Below are 15,555 nucleotides of genomic sequence, written 5' to 3' on the forward strand. Positions count from 1 at the left end.
GCTCATCTGTGAAATGGGAACTTCAATGACCCCCATTTGGGAATATCAGGGGTTCCAGTGAGAATTCCAGGACAAGCATTGATTGGGCAAACTGTTAAGTGTGGAGTCGCAGCTGTGTGCACCCTGGAGCCAATGATGGAGCTCACAGGGACACACCTGGGGTGAACTGGGTGACCCGGCTCAGAACAAGGGTTTTCAAGGCTGGTGGGTAGCTGGGTCCCATGTCTGGATGATGGTCTGAGAAGCCTGTGGGCCGGGTTGCCCCCAGGGAGAGAGGTGCCGACTCCTGCAGGGTGGAGGGAGGGCATGAAGTTTGGGGAGTAACGGGGAGAAGGCCTGGAAAGCCCTCGCCACGGGAAGAGAAACGGGGCGTCACCACCCTCCATCACCCTGCTGTCCCTGCTCTGGTCATTTAGTCCATCCCCCTGCCTCTGGTGGGCTACCTCTCTGCTGCATCAGACGGGGCCTGGGGCCAACTGATAAGTACCTTTTGGGCCTTCTGAGGTCCTAGACTGACTGTCAGGAAGTCCTCCTTAATCTAACCCCCACCCCTCCTGTCCTGAGCCCTTTCCCTGGGTCGGGGCCGTTGGGAAATCTGGGCCTGTATTCCTCCACCACCTCTTGTCTAAACAGGTGGCCTCTGGGATCTCACCCCTCCTGCCCCACTGACAGCTGGCATCTTCCTCCTTCCTCTTCCCTGTACAGTGGAGACAACCCCCAACCAGGAGCCCAGAGCGTAGTGCCCTCCGATGAGTGCCTCTTCCCTGCATCCCTCTCCTCCCCGCTGGCCTTCATCCTCAGGGGGTCCTGGGCTCCCGGTGTGGACATGGTTTGTCATCAGTCAAGTGCTGTTTGCTCCCTCCCTCCCTTCCTGCCTTCTTCCATTTGTTTGCTTATTCATTCCTCCCTCAGAAACCTTCAGCAGCTCTCTCACCCCCAGAATAGTCTCACTTAGCCTGGATTCGGGGCCTTCCACCATCCACCTGGTTGGCCTCCAGCCGCCTTTCTGCTGTTTCCCTTCACACACTCTATCCTGAAGCCCAAACACGCTGCTGGTGTTTCCTGACACCCCTGCCCGCCCGCCTTTGCTTACGCTGGGTCTGCCCCCTGAGACACCCTCTCCCCCAGTCTCCAGGGTGCCAAATCCTGCCAGCCCCACCAGCACCAGCTTCCTGGCCACCACCTGCAGGAAGTGTCCTTGAATCTCAGCTTTTCCCTCTCTGGCCTCCTGCAGTCCTTCCCTAGCCTCTGGCCTCGGGAGATTGTTGGTGGCTAGCCTTGTCTCCTCCTCCTCCACTGGGGTCCCAGAGGGCTGGGCCTGTGGCTGTCACTTGATTCTGTCTCCAACGCACAGGCGTCTCATCACTTTCCGGTTTACAGGGTAATTTCCCGCTCGCCACGGCTTCTCAGATGCTCTCCTTCTGCATGGTGCCGGGCCCAGAAGTCTGCTAGCTCCCCATTCTACAGCTGGGAAGCCTGAGGCTGTGGAAGGGAGCCTGACCTGCCCGAGGGCACGTGTTGAGTAGCAGACAAAGCCAGTGCAGATCAGAGCCCAGGACTCTCAGGCCAGGGCCTACTCGTGGCTGGGGAAGGGGTTCTTTCAGGGAAGGTATCCGCTCCTCCTTCAGCCCTGGCCCAAAGGGAACGTCCAGACAGATGGCAAGTGTTGCTGGAAGAAGCAGCACATGTCTGGGAAATTGTCCGTTTCCCTCCATCTGGCGTAGAGAAGGTTGTTTTTCTCAGAAGTACAAGTCAGCACCAAGCTGTGCCCTGGGGATGCTCACGGTGGTCAGAGTGGATGCTGCACACTCATTGATCAGCAGGGTGGACCTGACGGCCAGTCAGAGGAGCCTGGCTGGGCCAGGGAGAGCCTGACCCATATGGCAGTCTCAGGTACTGTCACTTGGAGATGTCTACATAAACAGAGCTACAGGTGCAGAAGCTGCCCCTGACAAAGCCTAGGAGGGTTGGTGAAGCCTGCCTGGAGGAGGGGACTTTTGGCTGGGTCTTGCTGCATGAGTAGGAGTTTCCTAGGACGGCAGTTGAGGAATGGTGTTTTAGCAGGGAGACTAGTGTCGGGAACAGGAAGGAGTTTAGTGTGGTTGGAGTGGTGTGAGGAGGGGCGGGATAGCAGGGTATGAGATGCCAGGTTGGAGCTTACTCTCCATCCTGTGGGCACTGCAGAACCACTAAAGGATGTCCAGCAGGGATAGGGCATGTGTAATTTCATTTATTAGAACAGTTCCTCCTGGAGCAGAATGGCAGGTGCTTGAGAGAGAGAGACTAAGGTCAGGAGACCAAGCAAGAACCACCTATTATAGATATAGATAGGTCGAATGATGGATTCAACAAGTGTTTAGCGAAGCCCAGCTTCAGTAGTGTTGGACACTGTCCTAGACAGAAGTGGAGGGCTGTTCAGCCACGTTGGGTGGGGCCACGGTGTACCAGGCCTGGTACACCTGGCCTTGGCCCCCGGGAGACCCCAATCTGATGGGGGAGGCAGAACCACACCCAAATCATACTCCAGTGAAGAAAAACGGGGTAAAGACTGGGCAGAGGGACTCTGAGCGGGCTGTGGGCACCAGGAGGCTGGTCAATCCGTTGTGACTGGGAAGCCGCAGGAGCCCTCTGTGGACGAGGAGCAGGGCAGGAGAGACTTCGGTGGGGGACAAGGGGGGGATGGGGTATGATATCCCAGTTGAGGAAACAGCCTGATCGGAGGCTCCGAGTCAAGCTGGGGTCACCAAGGTCGCTGACTACAGCCTGGGGGCTGGGCTGGGAGACCAGAGGAGTGGAGTCTGAGCACAGAGGGACATTCGGGGTCTAGATTCTGGAAGGCTGTGCCAGAGAGGACGCTGGTGATCCCTAAGGGCCTCCCATGTGCTGCTGGGTGCAGCTCAGGTCCCCCCTAGAGATTTCCCATTTGACAGCCGAGGCTCAGAGAGGGGACGTGCTTGTCCAGACCACCCAGCTGGGAGGTGGCTGAGGGGGCTTGGGGTGGGGGCCTGGGCCTGTGTCGCCAGCCCCTCGAAGCCCCGAGGTGAGCCCAGCTGGGAAGCCTCGTTATGATGGATATAGAGCGGGTGGATTAGAAGGAGGGCTGGCTGGCTAATGAAGAGTCAACCCCCTCCTGGGGCATTTAAAACGCGATTGGAATTTTACTTGTCAGTCCCGCCTGGGCTGCAGCTTCGTGTGAGAAGCTGACTTTGACCTGTCGCCTCCCTCAGACTGCCTCGCGGTCCTGTTGGGAGACAAATGGCCCCGTTCATTTCCCTGGGAGAGAAATCGATATGGCTTTTTAATCAGCCAGAAGGTCTTCCTGCTCATCTCCCTCCAGCTCTCCTATGGGGCGCCATCCACGTTTCCTTCCCCAGCTGCCCTGGGGAGTCCTGCGTCCCTGTCTCCCTGCAAGTTCAAATCCTGACTCTGCTACTGACTGCTGTGTGGTGCTGAGCAAGCCACGTGACCTCTCTGGGCTCCCATTTCTATCTGGCTCCTGTATGTAGATGAGAAAGCAGGAGAAGCCTTGGCTGACTGTGAGATTCTGTATGAATATTGGGGGCTGGGCTAGGGGAAGAGACCCAGCCCATGTGTAAGCCCTGTGACCTCAGGCGGTCACTCCTCCCGTCTTCATCTCAATTTCCAAAAAAAAAACCAGGACTGAGGAAAAGGTTGAGGCGTATCAACCGTGAGCTTCAGTTGGGAGTGATTTTGCCCACGGTATTTGACAATGTCTCCAGACACCCACTCCAGTGTTCTTGCCTGGAGAATCCCAGGGATGGGGGAGCCTGATGGGCTGCCGTCTCTGGGGTCGCACAGAGTCGAACACGACTGAAGTGACTCAGCAGCAGCAGCAGACACTGTTGGTTGTCACAGCTCGGGGAGGGTGTGCTACTGGGCGTTGTTGTCTTTCAGTTGCTAAGTCGTGTCTGACGCTTTCCGACCCCATCCATGGATTGCAGCATATCAGGCTCCTTTGTCCTCCAGTATCTCTCAGAGTTCCCTCACATTCGTGCCCGTTGAGTCAGGGATGCTATCTAACCATCTCATCTTCTGCCACTTCTTTCTTCTTTTGCCTTCTATCTTTCCCAGTGTCAGCATGTGCTACTGGTTACCAGTGGGTATAGGTCAGACAGCCTGCGGCGCACAGGGCAGCCTACAACAAAGGGTCCTCCATCCCTCGATGTCAGTAGTGCAGAGGCTCAGAAGGTCCTTGAGATCTCCTGAAGCTCCGAGAGTGTGGAAAGCATGGAGCTGAGGGTCTTGTGAGGAGGAGGGCTGAGACGGAGGGAAGCTGAGGATGATCACTGAGAGAGAAGAGGAGGAAGTGCAGAGTCCCAACTGGCAGGGTTTCCTGTGGTCTCCTAGCCTTGAGTTTGAGTCCTGGAGCTGCCATTTACTGGGAGTCACATTCTCGATCACCTCCCTCCTTCCACTCACCCATCTCCCCACCTGCCTTCCTTTGCTTCATGCATCAATTCATCCAGCCACTCCCCAACCCACTCATCCATCCATCCACCCATCTATCGATTCATCTTTTCATTTCTTCATCTGTTTATCTGCACACCCACCCATCAATTCACTCAGTCCTTACATCTGTGCATTTATCTACCCACCTTCCCAATCATCTGCCCATTCAATCATCCATTGCTCCAACCACACAAAGGCCTCCTTCTCACCCTCCTACCTACCCATCTATCAACCGTTCACTTATTTGGCAAATGCAGAATATCCAGCCCAACCCTCTGTTGGGCACCATCACTCTCTCCTTGTAGCCCTTACGAGACCTCTTGTACCTAACTTCTTATTTTCACCTTCTGCTAGACTGTGAGCTCCCTGAGGGCAGGCTCCGTGTTCCATTAATGCATGTCTCTTCTTGAGCCTTGACCCTCAGCCCTATGCTGCACATAGTAGGTGTGCAGCAAAGCTTGCAGCAAAGCACATCCTAGTTAACAAGGTTGGAGGTGGAGGTTATACAGACAGAGAGGAGGCTGGCCAAGAGCTCTTACACAATGGAATGCAGAGCCGAGGAATCTGGAAATTCTCTGGAAGGCAGTGGGGAGCCATGGAAGGCTTTTGGTTTTGGAGGAGCCCTCAGACTGCTGCGTGGAGGATGTGTCGGAGAAGGCAGGGCTGCAGGAGGGGCAGGCTGTTCACGGACTTAGAAGTGAGAGAGCGAGGCTTGCCTGGGGCCATGGGGTTCAGAGGGGGATGGAGAGGAGAGATTTAGGGGGTGAGATGGACAGGTCTCTGAGATGGACGTCAGGGGTGAAGGGAAGGAGGGCCCTGATGGGTTCTAGCCTGGAGAGCTTGCAGGATTGGTGGTAGTTGGGGTCATCGTTCATGGGATGGGAAGTTCAGGGGGGAGTTTGGTGGTCTGCAGAGAGGATGACCTATCCCATTTTGGACATGATGACTTTGAGGTTCCCTGGGACATCCCAGAGCAGTGCTTGGGAGGCTAGTTCAGCCGAGTGAGCCTGTGGCTCACTCTGGACCTGTCAGTCCAGGGCAGGTCATCGAGGCTGTGTGTCTGGGTGTGGGTTCGGTGGATGGAGAGGGAATCTCAGGGGCCTGGGGAGCCCGGGAAAGGCCAGCATTTAAAAGGTGAGGTCCACCAAGCAAGATGAGGGTCTGTCCAGGGGCTTGTGGTATCCCCAGCGCCCAGCAGGAGTTTCTGGAACAAGGGTCTTAAACTGAGGTTCGTCCACTTGAATCGGGACAAGCTGTGTGTTTGGTTTCATTGACTTCTGACTGAAATGTAGCATTTCTTTGTATTATGAACAGAGGCAACCGAGCACAATGGGGTTACCGGCAGTTCCTGCCACTGTCATCCGCAGCAGTCACCGATATTTTTGAGCCACATCACGGTTCCTTGTAGAGCTCTGGGAATGTCATTGTCATTCTCCCCAGCTTCCCAGGCACACAGGCTCAGACCCGCCCCTGGCTTTGGTTATTCATTGTGTTGATAACGAAGCACACAGAGTTCTCCATCACAAATTTGTTTTTCTAAAAAATATTTTGACAACTATTTTAACATAACTGGTTTCCTTCCTTTCTAATACTAAGCCTTCTTTAAAAAAAAAAAATTATGCACTTAAAAACAGTATTCTGAGAAAGGGTTCATGAACTTCCCCAGGAGGTACAGAAATGCTTAAGAGCTGCTGGAGCGGGGAGAGAGTGGGTCGGCCGTACCCAGTGCTGCTGCCCCCAGGGGCCGCGGAGGCTGGTGTGCACACACTTCGGCGTGTGTAAGTGTGGGAGGGGCTCCGTGGGAATGCACTTGTGAACATGTACACATGTGTGGTCAGGGGCAGGCAGAGAAGACTTGCGGTGGGGGACAGGCCCCCAGGAGGCCAAGGAAGAGCGTCATCACCCTCTGTCCAGCCCTCACCCTGTCCAACCTCATCTCCATTAGTGTTGTGTTTGCTCATGGCTTCTGGAGGGCAGGGACTGTCATCTTCATTCAGGGTTTCCAGGGTCACTGTGGGCCAGACAGAGGGGGGGCGGGGGCTCAGTGAAGAGAGGCTGAATATATGAATAGTGAGTGATGGATGTTAGAAAGGAGAGGAGGGGGAGTTCGAGGTGGGGAGGGGGGCTGCAGGTCCCTTCAACACAGAAATCCCTCTTTAGCCTCCTTGATGCCTCCAAGTGGCGGGCACCTCACTCCTTTCCCCGAGGCTGTAGATGCCCTGAGCTGCTGCTCCAGGTGGGCCTCTGGGCAGAGAGAAGGTCAGATATGCGCTGAAGGTCGGATATGCGCTGCCCCTGGAGAGCATGGCCTGGTTGGGGGTGGGACGCCGGGACAGAAACATGCTGTCATCAGGGGCACGTCTGAGGTTCTGTAAGGGCCCAGGGGAGGCCTCCACATGCCCTGCTAGGACTCCAAGAGGCTCCCCTGCAGGCGCACCTTCTTTGTGGATGGGCTCCTGAGGCTGGGTCAGCTCACAGACAGCGGGACCCTGGTCCCCAGGGGCCTTCCCTGCCCTTCTCTTCAGCAGTGGCTGGAGTGCGGCATCTGGTGAGTCTCCTTGGCTGGAGCTTCCTTCCCATGGACCATCCACCCTAGTTTCCTTCCCAGCTGGCAGCCCCAGTTCCCTCGCCACTGCCTCCTCCGCTCCGGCTGTCTGCACTGGGCACAGAGGCCTGCTGGGCATCTGGGAATCAAAGACTTCGACCAAATTCAATGAGTTGTCAAATTACACAGACTCTAAGAAGTGGGCTTGGGGGCAGTGACACTCTTTCTAAGGGATCTCAGCCCACTGAACTTCCATAGCTTATAACTAGAACCAGTCAGCCTGGGGAAGGGCTGTGTGTCATGTGGGGAGCTCCCTGTCACTAGAAGCATGTAAGTGGAAAGAGGATGAGGACCATCTGCCCAGCGGGTCCGTTCACTGTCAGCTTGGGAAAATCCTGCCATCTCTGAACCTTCATTTTCTTTTTTTTGTTTTTTGCCACACCACGAGGCATGTGGGATGTGAGAGCTTAGGTCCCTGACTGGGGATCAAACCCATGCCCCTTTCATTGGAAGTGGGGAGTCTTAACCACTGGATCACTAATGAAGTCCTAGGACCTTCATTTTCATATTTGTAAAGTGGGTGGAATGATGTCTGCCATGCCCATCTTCCAAGGTTGCCGTGGGCTTGGACAGAAGAAATTCTTAAATGAAGACAGAACGCTGCGAGGTTCAGATCCCTGTTCTGTCCCTTGTTGTGGCCTTGGGCAAGTCTGTGAAACAGGGGTGACACCCCTCCTTTGCAGGGTTGTGGTTGAAGGTCTTCTGGGGGGTCCGGTGCCCCAGCAAGGGTTGTGGCTTTTTAATTGTTGCATTTTATATTTCCCTAGAGCTGTAGCTCGGCATCACTTTTTGTTACACTTTTTATTGTGATAAAATTTGCATGCAATAGAGCTCGCAAACCTTAATGTCCAGCTCAAGGCATTTTTCCATGTAAACACGCTCCTGTGACCTCACTCCGTCCAAGAAGAACATCTCCAGCCCTCGCAGGCTCCCTCTCCCCGCCCGCGATGAACTCTCTCTGCTCTAGCGCTACTGCCCTTCTGACCCCTTTCCCTGTTGCCTCGCTTTGCCTGGTCTCACTTCATATAACTTGGACGCTCTTTGCTCTTCTGGCTCCTGTTTCCAGCGCTAGGTCTGGCCGCTCCGACCATGCTGCTGTATAGTGTGTTCTTTTAGATCACTGAGCAGCGTTCCATCAAAGGAATGTGCCGCCGTTTCTCAGCCTTGGCACTGTGGGCATTTCAGAGGATTCTTTGTGGTGGGGCTGCCCTGTCATTGTGGTGTGCTGAGTGGCATCCTTGGTCTCCATCCGCCGGATGCCAAGAGCCTCCTTCAAAACCCAGTTGTGACAACCCAAAACGTCTCCAGACATGGCTGCATGTCCCCCCGGGGGCCCGGATCATCTCCAGTTGAAATCCCCTGCCAGACTCTTTCTCCTGTTGATGGACACTTAGGTTGTTCCCAAGCTGGGACTGTTAAGGGTAACACGTGCCTTTTTGTGGACTTATTTGGGCATTTCTCTGGGGGGCTGTGGACCCAAGAGGGGCACAGCTGGATCCTAGCATGGGCTTATGTTTTTTAAAGTCACCCTTCTTTTTAAAAAAATATTTATTTGTTTAACTTTTGGCTGTACCTGGCCGTCATCACTGCACAGGGCTCTCTCTAGTTGCAGAGAGTGGGGGCTACTGTCTAGTGACGGTGCGTGGGCTCCTCACTGCGGTGGCTTCTCTTGCTGTGGAGCCCAGGCTCTAGGGTGCTCAGGTTTCTGTAGTTGTGGCACATGGGCTCAGGAGTTTGTGGCACGTGGCTTAGTTACCCTGTGGCATGTGGAACCTTCCTAGACCAAGAATTGAGCCCATGTCCTCTGTTTTAGCAGGCGGGTTCTTAACCATTGGATCCCCAGGGAAGCCCTCTGTTTAGTTTTAACAAGTGCTGCCAAGCAGCTTTCCAGAGTGGTTGTGGCTCATAAAGATAAGTTGAATGAATGAGTGAGTAAGTGAATGGATATCCTCTTTAAAGCCCAGGGCCTGCAACATAGCCGACATTCAAAATGGTAGCCACTTCTGGTACAGTGCATACTACGTGGCCTCATACCATGGCAGGTCCTCGAACAGGTAAGCACTCTGGGCACCTCCAGCCTGGCTCATCTCAGGACACTGATGCACAGGTCAGATATCCAGTAGGTGCTCCATGGATGCTTATGAACCTGGCCTTAGAGGAGCACAAAACTGGCCCAAGAATAAGGGTCTGGAAACTCAGGCCCTGGTCTATGAAGGCCTGAGGCCTGGGTGCCCATCTTTGGATGCCATGGAGACAGACAGAGGAGGGAGCTCTGTATAGGGGCAGGCTCACCTTCCCTGCCTCCCTGGTCTAGGAGGACGTAGCTCCAGGCTTGCTTCCTCCACTTGATTTATTTAGACAACTGAAGTGCACACTGGGAAATGGATCTGATTTCAGATTTGACAAAAATAAAAACAAACTTGGCTGCCCCAGCCAAACTGAGCACTCCCATCCCCTACCCACCCTCCCAGAGCCCCCTGGAATTGCAAAAACCATGACTGTCAGCTGAGCTTGCAGGATGGAGGGTGGTGGTTGCCGTGGTAACCGTGCAGGCCTCTGGTTCTGGCTCCTGGAGAGGAGGCTGCCCTGAGGGGCCTGGTTGGGCTCTGGACATTGCCCAGCCAGTCAGTCTTCTCTTTAGGAAGTGGCAGGTTCAAGGGGGCCCCTGGCATCATAGCTTTGCTGGTGGCCCTGTCCTACCAGCTCACACCCCATCTTCTTAAGACAGGCATGGGATGGAGATGTTCCTGGTCTGCCTCAGCTCTTGCTGGGGACTTTGAGGCTGGCACCCTCTCCTCACTGGCTTCCCCTCCCACCCTCTCCTGCACCATCTCCTTCCTTCCCAGTCGGAGTGAGTGAGTGAGTGAGTGAAGTCTCTCAGTCGTGTCCAACTCTTTGCGACCCCATGGACTGTAGCCTACGAGGCTCCTCCGTCCATGGGGTTTTCCAAGAAAGAATACTGGAGTGGATTGCCGTTTCCTTCTCCAGGAGATCTTCCTGACCTAGGGATTGAACCCGGGTCTCCCGCATTGTAGGCAGACGCTTTACCGTCTAAGCCACCAGGGAAGTCTCCCAGTCGGAAGGGAAAAGCAAATATTCCACTGAGCATGTGCCAGTCCAGGCCCTGTTCCCTGAGGCCATAGCATGTGGCTGAGAACATGGGGTTTGGAGTCAAGAGAAGCATGTTCAAATCCTGACTTTGCCACATACCAGCCATGTGACCCTGGGTGGCTGTGGCTGGAGCCCTGGAGCCAGTGCTGGTGCCTCAGTTTCCTCATCTGTAAAATGGGGTAACAGTAGCACCGGCCAGTTGAGGGGACTCGGCTGAAGGTGAAGGGCAACTCTCCAAGTTGTAGATTGATTGTATTTAAAGCCTGTGAGTGAAGGTTCAGCCGTTGGGAGGCAGCCATGGTCTAAAGGGTTTGTGATCGCATCTCTTGTCCTTACTCAAGGTCATGTTAAGTAATCAGCAGATAACACCAGTCTGAGATTCTCAGTCCTTTGCTGGTGAGGTGGCTTTTTTTTTTTCGCCCCAAAGCCAAAGAATGGGAACCCCTGGAGCCTGTTATAGAAGAGGCGGACAAGGACAGGGGCTTCCCTGTTGCACATACATGACAAGCCCTGGTTCTTGTCCACGGTCACATGGGTCTGTGCTCTGGGGCCTCTGGGCTCCCTTCCTCATGTGCTTACTGTAAGGTTTAAATGACATATTATTAATATATGCTATTTCATTAGAAAAGCAAAAAGCTCAGGGACCTTGTGGCTGGGGAGTCTCTTTTCTGAGGGTCACTTCTGCTCCAGGGTCATCGTGTCCCTGGGATGCTCTCTGCCCCTCTGTGTCCCCTCTGTGCAGTGGGGGATGGGATCAGGGGCTCTCTGAGGACCGGGATGGGGTTATTCTGTGGCAAAGGTCACCTGGAGAGGCGTGAGAGTCTGGGTGGCCAAGTGGGCAAGGTGGCAGGGTCCTAACCACAGAGCCTTGGGTGCCAGGCGGGGGCCCTGAGCTTTGCCATGGGAGGCCCTCGTGGAGCTGGCACCCGGGCCCTAGCCTGCCCTGTTCCCCAGTGCAGGGAGTCAGCACGAGGAGTCCCGCCCATGGCAAAGGTCATGAGGTTAAGGGGCCCGACAGGCAAAGGCAAGTCGGGCCATCCTGTACCACCCTCTCTGGGCCTCTGTCCTCTCTTGCGCTGTCCCAGAGTCCTGGAGCTCTGCTTGACAGCTTTCAGAATTCCCCGGTGCTTGTGACTAATGATGGCAGCTCTGGGCACTGGGCCAGGCCACCAAATTGCTCAGCCCAGGACCTTCACTCCTTCCACCACTCTCCTTCCCACGCCACGTGGTCTGGTTTAACTTCAAGGAGGGCTTATGCCTTTGATCCCCGAGCCAGTGGGGAGTGTGTCAGGATCTGCAGACAGCGATGCCAGCTCTGGCCTGACTTCTGAGCCTTGCAGGCTTCTGGAAAGGGCCCAGCCCTGCCATCTGGGATTTCCCTGAGTGCCTTGGGGCAGGGCTGAGACTGTCCATCCCTGAAGCTGGGCCATCTAGAGGTGAAAGCCGCTCCATCTGCCCCTTTCGAGGGACATGCACCAGAGGTGGCCCTGTGGCAGCGCAGCACCGCTAAGTCAGACCATTCAGGCAACTCACTGACTATGACCTTGGCCAGGTCACTCCAGCTCTCTGAGCCATTTCTCCATCTGCTCCCTGTGGGCTATGAGAAGAGTTAGGGCCATGTCCCTAGGGGCCTGGCAGGCAGTAGTCATGACTACTGCCAAGTTCATTAACGCAATATGAGCTAGACCAGGTGGGTGGGGAGCACTTCGGGAAGGAGGCTGAGCCACCACTAGGTGAGTGGGGAGAGGTGCTTCAGGAAAGCTTCCAGAAGAGGTGACAGACGACCTGGGCTGTGAAGGATGAGTAGGAGTTTGCCTGGTAAAGTTGGTAGAAGGATATGCATGCATACCCCATGCAAAGGGTGTAATTGGGGACAGCCAGAAGTTCAGTGCATGCCAAGGCTAGCGGGAGAGAAGGCCGGAAGAGTTCATTGAGGTCAGGGTGTAGGAGGCTGTGGGTGTCAGGCTAGGGAGGGTGATGGGAGCCGCCCTCCCATCACCTCTGGAAGGCTTTTGAATAGGGGAGAGGTCTAATCGGAATTGGGCTTCAGCCAGATTAATTTAGTGATGACGAAATGGGGCAAGAACAGCAGGCTCTGATTTTGTAGCTCAGCTCTGCCTTTTTCCAGCTGGGGTTCTTGGGTAAAAGTGTGTTCCCCTTTGTGACTCTGTTTCCTCACTTGTAACTGGGGCTTGTAATAGGGCTGGAGGATTAAATGCAATAACACTTGCAAAGAGCTTGGATAGTATTGGCCACACATACACCTCAGGATTGTGTGCAGGGCAGATTGGAGTGGCAGAGACCAGAGCTGGAGGCCAGCAGGGAGGCTGGCAGGGCTCAGGTGAGAGATGCTGAAGATGAGCTGAGGCCTCAGAGGAGGGCAAGGAAAGACACAGGAAGAGACAAGCCCTGCATCACAGAGGAGAGCAGGTCTGGTGTGAATCTCAGCTCCAGCGCTTCCCAGCTGTTTGAGCTGGGAGAGGCCCCTCATTTCTCTAAACCTCAGTTTTCCTAATCCGTAAAATGGGTCTGCTGACCCACACTGCTCAGGGCCTTGGTGAGGAAGAAGTGGGAGTGCCAGGTTCCTGGAAGACACCTGCCAAGTGCACTTTGAACTTGAAGCTGGCAGGAAGGGCAAAGGGAGCAGAAGAGGTGGCCGGAAGGAGAGATAGCAAAACAGGCCAGGGGAAAAGGCAAAGAGGATGGGGGACGTTTGCTGGTAATTAGAACGTTTGAACTTCAAAAAAGTTAATTAATGATGAAGCTGCTGCTAGAGCGATGCTCAGGCTAGAAGGGGGCCCTGGCAACGACTGAAGTTAATTACAGGCTGTGGCAGGAGAGTGGCAGAGGTTTGAGGGGGCAGGAAGGAGCAGAGTTGGGGTAAGGAGGGTCTGACAGGGAGGCGGTAGGGAAGGCAGTATCCCAAGGTGAGCAAGGACCGGGGATGGGAGGGAGGCTGTTGCCAAGGAAACTGGGTCAATCTTCCATTAGGCAAGAGATCCTCACCCCACCGCTGGGTGGGGTCTGGCTGAGAGGCTGATTGGCATAGCTGCATCTGAGGTCAGAGTAAGGGCTTTGAAATTGAGGGGCCAGAGCTTTCATTTGGGTACACTCAAGAAGAATCTTTGGGTGTCAGAGTGGGCAGCACCTAGAGAGGTTTACTCAATCACGACAGACATTTATTTTGCTCCTCCTAGATGCTTGTCACTGTTGGGGCATGAATGCCACCACCCTGTCCCCTTGGAATGTAGGTTCTAGCCTTGGATAAAGACAATGAACGTGTCAGCAAGTTAAGCCGTGAAAGACCCAGGCCCTTGGGTCCTTCTGGGTTCTGGCTCCCCTGGTTCCCCTGGTGGCTTGGGGATTCTAGGTTTGGGAGGGAGGTATGGGGCTGAACATCAGTGGGCTGTGTTCTAAGACTGAGCAGGAATCAGCCAGGAAGGAGCAGGGTGTTAGAGAGGAGAGCAGCCTGGCCTGGAAAGCCCACTCACTCGGTCCAAACATGTGCCCTTGAGGCCCGGCTCAGCTGCTGGCTGTAGGAGCCTTTCTGCCTGGACGCGCCTGAGGAGGCTGAGCCCCACCCTGACTCATGCAGGGGCTGGGGGGAGCCCAGGCACAGACCTGCTGGAGTCTGGCGATGAGCTGTAACCCAGCCACAGGAGAGGAGGGAAGTACAGGGTGTCTGGCCAGTCTCAGCCATGCTGGACGGACGCTCTGCAGGGTTCAGCTCCAGGGCTTGGGTAGAGCTGGAGGGGGCGTGGGTGGGGCAGGGGAGGGATGGTCAGAGAAGGGAGGCAGTGACAGTCAGAGGAAGGAAGTCAGGGTTAGGCTGGGAGAGTCTGGAGATGGTCTCCCAGTCAGAACTCTGGGGACCTCTTCCTTTCTGGGTCTGGGGGAATTCAGGCTGGGGCAAAGAGGTCGGGGTCGGGCGGTGGGGAGGGCATCCTGGCAGATGGTGGCTTAGTGGAGTTCAGGTTCTCTGGTGGATTTGGCCATGTCTGTTGTGAGGAGTCGGGGTAGGCTGTTTAAAAGGTCTTTGAAAATATAGGCACTGACCCACCAGGGGAGGCACCTGGGGGGCAATGGGGTGGATATCTGTGTTGGTGGTGGGGGAGTGGCCCCCCAGCTGTTGTGTCCTTGACTTGGTGCGCACGTGGTTTGAATGTATCAGCATGCTGGTGATCCTGCTGAACTGCGTGACCCTCGGCATGTACCAGCCGTGCGACGACATGGATTGCCTGTCAGAGCGCTGCAAGATCCTGCAGGTGAGGCCGGCTGCCCCGCCCCGCCCCGCCCCGCGTCTCAGGCCCCGCCCTGGCCCCGCCCATCCTAGCTAGGCCCCCGCCCCGCCCCGCCTAGCCACCTCTTCACTCCTGGTCCTGCCCTCGCTGCGCTCATCCTCTTGCCTCACTGCCAGCTGGTCCTACCTGCCTCTCTTCCATCCTCTCTCCTTTCCGTCCTCTCCTCTCTGTCTCGAGGCCTCTGCCCTAGTCCATGCCCTTTCTTTTATCCCATCACCAACTTCCTCCTGGTCTCCCCATCCCCACCCCCCTATCCAGTAGAGCACAAGTGGCCTGACACTCCCTGAAGAAAGCCTTGCCCCTCAGTGCCAGTGATCCGGATAAAGGCCGAGCTCCGTCACTATGTCGATGCTGTTAGGAGCCGCCTCCTGGATCTCTCCTGTTCTCATCTCATGGAGATCCCAGGTGGAGGCCTGACCTTTGGCCCCTATGGCACACGTACACCTGTAGTGCAGGGTGTTGGGTTTATACCCATTTTACAGGCATGGAAACATCTAATTCTGTCTCCCGGAGAAACTCAGATTTCTCCCGAGAGGAACTGCCCTCTGCTTCCTGTGTTCCCATAGGACTCAGAGGTTCCCAAGCCGCCCAGTTTCTCCAATTCCCTTGGGGGTACATGTTCAAGATCCAGACCCCTGTCCCATACAAAAGCTGCAGAATTAGAATCTGAGGTGGGTCTGGGGTCCAAGTGGGTAACAAGCTCCTGGGCCGGCCCCAGGGTCCTGGGTGGAGTTAGAACCCATTATTAACTTCAGTGAGTACTAGACTGGCTTCCCTACCAGGTGGTGAATTTAGCGAGCATTCATCTCTGGGCCCCCAACAGTCAACCTATGAGCTACACAGAGAAGGTGCTCAGCCTCCATTTGTTGAATTGAATTGTCTTTAACCTTCATTGATTCTGGAAGGAGGGATTCCACCCAGGCCCCATCCCCAGGAAATAGACATGAGCCTGTGATTGTGGCCGTATTTGGGGGCTTCCTTTCTGAGCAGAGGAAGACATCACAGGGACCTGTGCCCAGGGCGGGTGTCAGGCCTGTTTTGAGAAAGCTCCTTCCATGTGTGTCTAGG

The 15,555-nt window shown here is 55.2% G+C and overlaps 1 protein-coding gene across 1 annotated transcript in view; it reads left to right on the plus strand.

Annotated features, from left to right (window-relative positions):
- The window catches only part of CACNA1I (calcium voltage-gated channel subunit alpha1 I), a 128,118-nt gene that overhangs the window by 16,108 nt on the left and 96,455 nt on the right, over positions 1-15,555 (plus strand). The window contains exon 3 of the mRNA XM_027968131.3: positions 14,340-14,451. Coding sequence (XP_027823932.2) covers positions 14,340-14,451 — 112 coding nt within the window. The remainder of the gene's footprint in view (positions 1-14,339; positions 14,452-15,555) is intronic.

The sequence above is a fragment of the Ovis aries genome, chromosome 3 (assembly GCF_016772045.2).
Source record: "Ovis aries strain OAR_USU_Benz2616 breed Rambouillet chromosome 3, ARS-UI_Ramb_v3.0, whole genome shotgun sequence".
Taxonomy (NCBI): Eukaryota; Metazoa; Chordata; class Mammalia; order Artiodactyla; family Bovidae; genus Ovis; species Ovis aries.